This window comes from Siphateles boraxobius, unplaced genomic scaffold (genome assembly GCF_051911475.1).
Source record: "Siphateles boraxobius isolate OS27281-9 unplaced genomic scaffold, OSU_SipBor_1 7, whole genome shotgun sequence".
NCBI lineage: Eukaryota > Metazoa > Chordata > Actinopteri > Cypriniformes > Leuciscidae > Siphateles > Siphateles boraxobius.
Window position 1 is genome coordinate 16618591 of NW_027509197.1, and position 9088 is coordinate 16627678.

General features: G+C 36.4%; 1 protein-coding gene across 3 annotated transcripts; it reads right to left on the bottom strand.

Moving 5' to 3' along the window:
• Positions 1-2187: 2187 nt before the first annotated feature.
• LOC143723979 (gamma-crystallin M2-like) lies at positions 2188-8797 on the bottom strand. Of its 3 annotated transcripts, none has more exons than XM_077216941.1 (3): positions 8771-8797; positions 4324-4566; positions 2188-4151 (listed from the first exon to the last, which is right to left on the bottom strand). In XM_077216941.1, exons 1-3 carry the CDS (start codon positions 8795-8797, stop codon positions 3879-3881), a joined length of 543 nt encoding a protein of 180 aa, XP_077073056.1. In that variant the 3' UTR covers positions 2188-3878. The 3 variants fall into 3 exon arrangements, with proteins under 3 accessions (XP_077073056.1, XP_077073054.1, XP_077073055.1); XM_077216939.1 differs by lacking the exon at positions 8771-8797 and adding an exon at positions 5278-5287 and having other exon boundaries at positions 4324-4607; XM_077216940.1 differs by lacking the exon at positions 8771-8797 and adding an exon at positions 4793-4842.
• Between the last annotated feature and the right edge of the window lie 291 nt (positions 8798-9088).

Here is a 9088-nt window from a genome sequence, read left to right on the forward strand (position 1 = left end):
AAACAGCATGCCTCTTTATACACAATTATGTTTTCAAATGTATAATGTTGTCAATATGCAAATGATAATTAATGATAATTAATGATGTCATATGTTTTGTATAACCTTTGCCACATTTCTTTTTAAATCATGCTTTAAAGCCAAATATGTCATTCTTTCCAATGACAAAAAACAACATAGAAAACTGTTAATGTTTTGTCGTGTTTTATGTTTCTCTTAAAGCAGGGTTAGATATTATCAGGGGTTACATCTATTAGATGTTATCAAAATGCCAGCAGAATTAATATTGCACCCAAAATTCAAAATGTGGTGGAAAAAAAATGCCCTAGTATGAGTTATTTTCATAATTATAACATATGATATTAAAAAAATATTTCCAGAATATTGACGCGATTGCAAATGTGATAATGATTTTATAAAACAGTTCAGTAAAGAGTTATGCGTATTTGTTATTCAGTGACCTAGTTGCTTAGTTCCAGAACGAATCTGCCGTTTTGAACATAAGTTAAATGAATGCTTCTATGACTCGTAAATTAATACGGTAATTTGGCGCCACCTATTGGCGGTTTTAACTTCATAATTAAAAATATATAACTTGTATTAAGGGGATGCCAGTTTGAAGAATGCCTTTGGTCGCATAGGAATTATACTTGAATTGTGAATTGTTTAATACCTTTTAATGGTCTTCTGCAATGTTTGAGGCATATTTATTTTTTCATGCTTTAATGTTGGCCTAATTTCAGTTACATTTAGATTTTTATTGTAGTAACCACTCAGCTATATGTGGAAATGCATATATTAAAAAAATAAAGTTGCAAATAAAACCATAGTCCACAACTTCTGTAGTTTTAACTTATTTTAATATATAAATTCAGTGAAATCGTCAAACGTTTGTATGACTTGCCAGTGACTTGTGACCCAAGCTACGACTTGACTTGACTTGCTTGACATAAGGCAGTGACTTGACTTGACTTGCCTTTATAAAAAATTTACTTGGACTTGCTTGAGACTCGAAGGTTAAGACTTGAGACTTGCTTGTGACTTGCACATGTGTGACTTACTCCCACCTCTGGAGGCAGTAGATGAAGAAGTGGGTGAAGGTTGGAGAAGTGATTGGCGTGCGGCATCGATGACTTCGACGGGGATGTTAGATGGATTATCCGGTGATGATGGTTGGAGAGATCGACTGACTGCATTCACCAGATCTGCGAACGGATCGACTGGGCAATACGCTGCAGTGTCCGTGGAGCTCTGCATACGGTCTGGTCTTCTGTCACGGTTATAGAGAGAAGCAGACAGGTGAGTAGTAATGTAAACAGTGTTTATTGAACTGGGTCGCAGATGTAAACTGGAAGAATCAGTACTGGATGTGGAACTTAGCTCGATGGTTAACTTGATATCTCTGTTATAGATGCGGGCTGATGTGGAACCGCTGATGTTGGTGCGAGTGGCCAGTTTTCCAAGTTCTGTGTCCCCAAGTCCTGTACTCCCAGTGCATCCAAGTCTGGTGGTCCTAACGCTTCCAAGTCTGGTGGTCCTGAGTCCAGGGTCATCAGTGCATCCAAGTCTTGTTGTCCTACCGCCATCGGCTGTGCTGTCCTGTAATGGCAGTCGCCATCTTATGTGTTTGGGCCACACACACCTCCACAGTTCCTCCTGAGGCAGCGGCAACCACTACAGCTCCACAAATTGACCACAGAGGTCACCCCCTAAACTCTCTGTGTGATCTCTGTGAACCCTTAAATCTTCCTGACATGACCACGAGGTCAGCCCTGAACTCTCTGTTGACCCTCATACAACCACAGAGGTTACTCTTGAACCCTCTGCCTGCCCTGTTACTACCAATGAGGCTATCTTTGAACCTGATGTCTGCCCCGATACGGTCATTGAGGCAATCTATGAACTCCCTGCTGGTCCAGTATGTGCCAAAGTGTCTGTTGCTAACCTCTCTGTGCTCTCACTTCCAGTTCCCCCTTCTTCACCATGGTGGGCTCCTGCTGCACCGTGGATGTCTCTAGTTCCTCCAGATCCACCATGGTGGTATTATGCTCCACCTGCTCCACTGTGGTGGTCTCCTCTGGCTGACAGGCGTGACAATAACACTGCATAGTCTTCACTGTATAAATTAAATATAGATTAATCTTTATTAAAATTACAAAAATCATTCAGTAAAGAGCAGTCAGCAAATTTTAGTATTACTTTTCTTTATTCATTTTCATAATAATTTCATGATGTATTTTATGAAGTCAGAGTATGTTTGTACATGTGTGCTGAGCATAGAGCTGGGAGAGTTATATATTTAGCTTAGAGGCATGTGTGCAATGCAACGTTCACTGAGCAGAGGTGTTCCAATGGTGATGATACATTAAATGTGTACAAATGGCATGTTCTTTACAAGGAAATGAATGTTTTTCAACTGATGCAAATGTACTGTACCACAATACACTTAGAAATAGTTTCTTAATATGGAAAGTGGATTGCACCATGTGTAAGCATGAGGCATCCATTCCATTTTTAAACATAAGCAACATGTTTTTATACCTTACAAAGAAGTTGAAAGTCGCTCAGTGGTGTATAAGCTCCATCCTTACTGTACCACCCCAGATAAACATAAAGGCATGATGGGGTGAGGGAATAGAGAAAGGGGAACATAAATCTGTAATGAAGACCTCCTCACCTGTAGCCTTATTCCTCTATGCCTGTTTCTCTCCTATGCTGACACAGGTATAACATAATAAATAAGAGATCTCTTGGCAAAGTAACTGGTGTAGCCTCGTGATTCAACAATAATGGGAAAAGCATGATTTTCAAATCTACTGGGGGTGGTGATGGCGCAATGGATAAGACACATGCCTTTGGTGTGAGAGACCGGGGTTCGAATCCACTGTGAGACACCAATGTGTCCCTGAGCAAGACACTTAACCCCTAGTTGCTCCAGAGGCGTGCGACCTCTGACATATATAGCAATTGTAAGTCGCTTTGGATAAAAGCGTCAGCTAAATGAATAAATGTTATACGGTTTAGTTTTAATCCAAATTATGCATGTGTGCTGATTAAGCGATCAGTGATCAAGAGCATGCAACAGAAGTGCACACTCTCTCTATTTTTACTGTCAGTTCACGAGTTCACACCTACAGAAAATAAAATAAAGTAAGGGTTATGCGTATTTGGCGTGTTGTCCGGGGGAAGGGCTCCGTGCGAACTGAGAAGAAGATTGAACTTAAGTACTGATTCAAACAAGATAATTAATCAAACACAGCTGAACTCAAAAAACGTAATGACAGCGACCATAGCAACGAGAGAGTGCGAGAATACAAACAAAGGAAAACAGGAACTGAGGAAAAACAAATTAAAAGTCCACAAACTGAGCTAAACTGAACATGATTGCATAGCCTACACAAACTCTGTAAAAGGTTAATATCCTAATTCAAGTTTTTAAATTCAGAATTTTTCCTAGCCCTGGTCTTCATTCTCTAAACCTGTGTCAGAGTGCTGCCCTCGTGGCAGTCTTGTTCACTTGAATGTGTTTAAGTTTTAGAAGTCAATTGTTTTAAGAAATATCATAAAAAATAATAATAATAATAATCATCAATTGTTTTAAGAAATATTATTTAGCTGGGTTCAACTATTATGCCTTGCTTAATCATACAAGCCATTGGGCACACAGTTGTATTAAAAGAAATCTGTCTGACATTTTCTTTTATATATAAAATAATATTTTTGTTTTATGTTCTTTGCAAGTTTAATTTTATCCATTGGATATTTCATTATTCATTATGTGGATTATTCATTAATACAAATGAAATATTGGGATTAAAGATTGTTCAAAACACAATGTTTAATTTGTATAGAAGTTATTTTATTGAAACATTAAATCTCTAGTAAAAGGAGTCCATGATGCGCCTCATGCTCATGAATCTCATGCCACCCATGTTGCTGAAGCTCCTGTACTCTCCAGGCCTGAAGTAGGACATCTTGCCTCTGTAGTTGGGCTGCTCATACATGAGCCAGTGGCCGTCCATCACATGACAGGACTGGCAGTGAGACATGCGGTAACGGTCCATGATGTTATCACAGTCATCCATTATCTCGTGCATCTGACCCATGAAGTTCTCCCTCTCATAGATCCTCATCCTGTAGGAGCCTTTGTACTGTAGTGAAGGAGTTGTTTAGGTTTAGTCGTTTTTATGAATTGTTTAGGTTCATTCGTTTTTATGAATTGGCATTCTGAAATTATCGTCTATGCTTTTTGAGCAAAAGGATTTAAAAATAGTTTGTTTTTTTTGTAAGTTTTTAGAAATGCAAAATATACATTGAACTCACCATGGGGATCATACGGCAAGATCTGATGCAGTCGTTCATGCCAAACATAGACATGTAATCAGCGTACTCGCCCTTCTTGAAGAAATACTGATTTCCCATGTAGTTGGGACGATCGTACATCATGAAGCAGCCACTCTCTATTCTGCAAGAGTGACAGCGGCTCAGGTAGGAGGACATGTCAGCACAGTCACTCATGCACTCATAAGTGCGACCCTGGAAGTTCCTGTCCTCGTAGAAGATGACCTGTGACAAATAAAAAAAAAAATTCAGCATTGACTTAATTACTATTTATCAATACTATATTAAACGTCACCCAACACAATATCCAAATGATTCTTCTAAACCAATTTCTTTTATTTGAATTGCAGTGTTTTATTTTCTATATCAATTAAAGCTGAGATCCCATTATAAATCAGAAAAGCAAATAAATAATGTTTTTAGTAAGATGTTGAGAAGTTTCAAGGCTTACCTTTCCGTGCATGATTGTGGTTGTGGTTATTCCAAACTTGCTACTGTAACAACAGCCTGCTGCCTTATTTATACTATATGGACTCCCAAAGAATTTGTATTCCTATTGTTTAAAAAGGCCTTAGTCAGCTGCATGGTGTAGTGAGTGGTACAGTTTGCTACTACAGACCTGAAAGGGTTATTATTTCAAGCCTTGTGGTGGAGAAAATGAGAAATTTCTGCTTGTAAAGCAATTCCAATGACAAGAAAACATTAACAACTGTAACATGGGCTTGTGGAGGAAGTTATAAAATATATTGTTTTTATCATTAAGTTTAATGTTAATCTAAACTACAGTAACTGTCTACTGTATGTGACACTAAATTGTTCACATTAAAATTTTGTTAAACTTTTTTTTATATTTTCCTTAAATGTTAGGTTGCATTGGATACCAAATCATAAGTTCTTCTTTCTATGTATTTTAACTGACCTAACAATTTGTACAACTCTTTTTCATCAACATAGGCAAAAGTATTGTTGCCATTATATATTTAAAACAATAATATCTTAGTAAAAACCTAAAGTAATATTAACAAACAATTTGAAAGCTTACAATCTCTAATTTTCATATTTGGTTTCATTATTTTTTTATAAATACATAACAGAGGAGCAGTAATTTGTCAATTTGCAACAAGAACATTTCATATTCATTAGGCGTGTGTAACGAGTCAGAAGGCTGAGGCAGATCCATTTGCAACTACTTTAATAACTCAAAGGCAGACAGAAATAATCTCAGGAATTCTTGGAGGATAACTCAAAGACACAGTCAGAAATAAACTCAGGTAGCCACTGATGAGGTTGCGCAGGCAGCAGGGTGAAATCAGGCTGGAAGTCGGAGGCAGGCGGCGTGCATGCAGCAAACTGGAACAGGCATAAAGGTCTTGGCAGGCGGCTTGAATCAGTGTCCGGATCAGGCAGAGGGTCGAGAGGATGGCTGCAGGCAATCAGAGTAGGTTAGTATAGCGAGGATCAGAAATACGGGTAATCTTGATACACAGAAACGGCTCGGACATGCACACATAGAGAGGCAATACTTCGCAAAGAACACTGAGTCAAAGAGGCAGATAAAGGCTGAGCAATGATTAATGCAGAACAGGTGAAGGTAGTCACAGCGCAGATGATGCATACTAATAAGAGAGTATGCAACACACTAGAACTCAGGAGAGGGCGCTCGTGGTTGAGAAATGGACTCAGGGAGACTGGACGCCGTAACAGCGTGTTTAGGCCTTTATTTTGAAATAGCAATAATCATGAAAAATCATGAAAGATTGGTAGAAACCTCAGTTTGTTTTCATGCCAAGAGTTCCAAAGATAACACCAATTCAATTTTATGAGAAAAAAAGTTCTAAACATTTTTCTAAATAAAAAGAAAAATATTATGGATTCTTGATTCGTGATGAGGCTGCGAGCTATAACGCACATATGTGCTCTTTTTATGCGTTTATTAGAGGTTGAATTCAAATCAAATACTGCCAAACCACCCATACTACGTCTGAATAGGATGTCTACTTCATAAACTGTAGGAAAATTATGGAAATACATGGTTCAGATCACTCAAAACATAAATGAAAATGGAGGCACCCTTATATGGTCAGTAAGGAAACTTGACTGTCCATCTAGTGAAAAAGTTTGGTACTTTATAAAATCTACCCAAATAAAATCTTACTGAAAGCTAATTTGTTGAGATTTGAACCTAACATTTGGAACACAACTTGTCCAGATTTTTGGCTTTCATTTTCTTGCAGTTTTAGAGTAAAATATATTTTGTTATAAATACAAATTTTATATAAAATATAAATAATTATATTTTTACATTGTACATTTTCATAATCTCAAACTTATACAACTTTTTTTCTGTTTCACTTTCATAATTTAGTTCACTTCTACAATAATCTGGCAAATGTCTTCTTTAAAACAAGACCAAGATCTATATCCAAAGCATTCTTGAATTACAGCCATTTAACTTTGGATAGTGATTTTCATGTCTATGCGGAAAAAAAGGGGCAGATGACAGTAGGACCCCCGCTTTCGCTTGTCGGAGTGTTTGGAGTGACTGTTGCTAGAACAACTTATATAGCAGATATTTCAATTCTGATATTGCTTTTATGAGAGCACCTAATCCATTTTTTTTAATGTATCTCTATAGAATTTAGAGATTTCAGCCTTTAGAAAGTAGAACAATTGATAGTTTGCAGTTCTGAGAATTGATTGAGGATGGTAATTAATTTAGTTTGTGAAGAACATTGTCAGCAATTAGCTGGAGAGTTGAGGGAGACATAGCATTGTAGAGCTGAGATGAATATCTTTAACAGTTTGTGAGTGCTGTTTTTGTTGACATGGTATAGCCTATATAATATTTTACAAAGAGAGTGACAGAGAGACATGGATATACATTTACTACTACGTTTTTTTTTATATATACAAAAATTATATACAAATGTGTTATACATTATTCAATATTTTCTAAACTAGTTTCCTTAACCTTTTTGAAGTGAGTGGAGAGAGCAGAGGGTTTTCCTGTGTCTTCTGGCCGAATCTAGGTCTCAGTCAGATCCAGGATATTGAGAAATTACTGATTGGTGATGACGTGTAATTTTTATTATTATTTTTTATAAGTACCCTTTCATGTATTCAGTCAGTTTTTTTTTTTTTGTCTTGTTGACTTGTTTCTGTTCTTGTTTCTCTTAATATAACAAAGCTATTCAAGAATCCAAAAATATGAATTAAGGTGTGTGTTTCTGTTGTAACAGCTCTCATTCATGTTACGGTTTTATTGGTTCATACTCTTGGGCCTGTAACTGTTCCAGCGTGTCTGCATTTCTTTCTGTGTGTCTAGAGTCTTCATTTTATGTATTGTCCCTATTGTGTTTTTCTTGACTCACCAGACCATGCCTCAGAACCTGTTGTAATCACAGCCTCTGCTGTTCTACTTCCTGCTGATTGGCTGTTCCAGTTACAATTACTGCATGTCTTGTGTGGATCTGTAAGCCCATAGTCTGGAGCTTGCAGGCACACGCCATAGGTCTGTATTTTTATTTATTTATTGATCAAAACAAAAATAACGACTTTATTTAATTATTCATTTTCTTCTGTGTGGGCCTCTGATGTGAGTTCACCAGAGCGCTACGACGCATGCGCGAGAACTGAGAAGATGATGTAAGATGTGACATAAAATCTGGTACAAGTCAATGTTTTTCAGCAAAAACTGTTGATAGAGCCAGTATAAAACCTGAAATATTCCTTTTAATTATTTAAAAAAAGTTAAAGGTATTCACCCAAAAATTAAAATTCTGTTATCATTTACTCACCCTTGTGTTGTTCCAAACCCATAAACTTTCGTTCATCTTGGGAAAACAAATTAGGATTTTTCTAATCAAATCTGAGCCAGTTTTGTACACAAAACTACACAACTACCACTTTGACGCTTCAAAAAGTTCATAAAGAGATTGTAAATCTAATCCATATGTAGTTTAGTCCAATTTTTTTCTGAAGAGACATGATCGCTTTATATGATAAACATTACATTTAGGTTTTTATTTACATATAAACATTGATCAGCAAACATAAACAGAAGCTCAACCGAACCTTCTAGGGAACCTCAAACATGGTGTGTATCACACGAGAATGACCCTCATTGGTTCTCGCAAGTCAAGCAAGCGTGATTGAGCTTATGTTTATCATAACCAATGTGTGCCTTGATGAATGTTTTTATGTGAATAAAAGCCTAAATTAAATCTGTTCCGTTTATAAAGTGTCTCTTCAAATTGTGTCTCTTCGGAAAATTAGGACTAAACCACTCAATTCTAAAGGATTAGTTTTACGATCTCTTTATGAACTTTTTGAAGCGTCACACTGTAGTATTTGAATAATGGAGGGACATAGAATTCATAGAATCTCAGAATTCATCAAAAATATCTTTATTTGTGTTCCGAAGATGAACAAAAGTCTTACGGTTTTGGAACGACATGAGGATGAGTAATTAATGACAGAATTTCTAATTTTGGGTGAATTAACCCTTTAAATTTATGGAATTTCAGAGGGGAAAGTAACAAATTACATTTACTCGCGTTACTGTAATTGAGTAGGTTTTTTTGTGTGTGTATACTTCTACTTTTTTAAGTAGGCCTAGGTTTTAAATTCTGTAATTTTACTATATTTATTGTTTTGTTTAAAGTATTGTACTTCGCTACATTTTAAATCATATTCGTTACTGAGTAAAAAAAAAAAAAAAAAAAAAATACAAGGGAGGAAAAATAAA

Bases quoted from the DNA above. Each gene is read 5' to 3' on its own strand.
- LOC143723979 (XM_077216939.1), bottom strand. The intron at 4,152-4,323 runs GTGAGTTCAATG...CCTTCACTACAG, and splicing joins CTTGCCGTATGATCCCCATG to TACAAAGGCTCCTACAGGAT.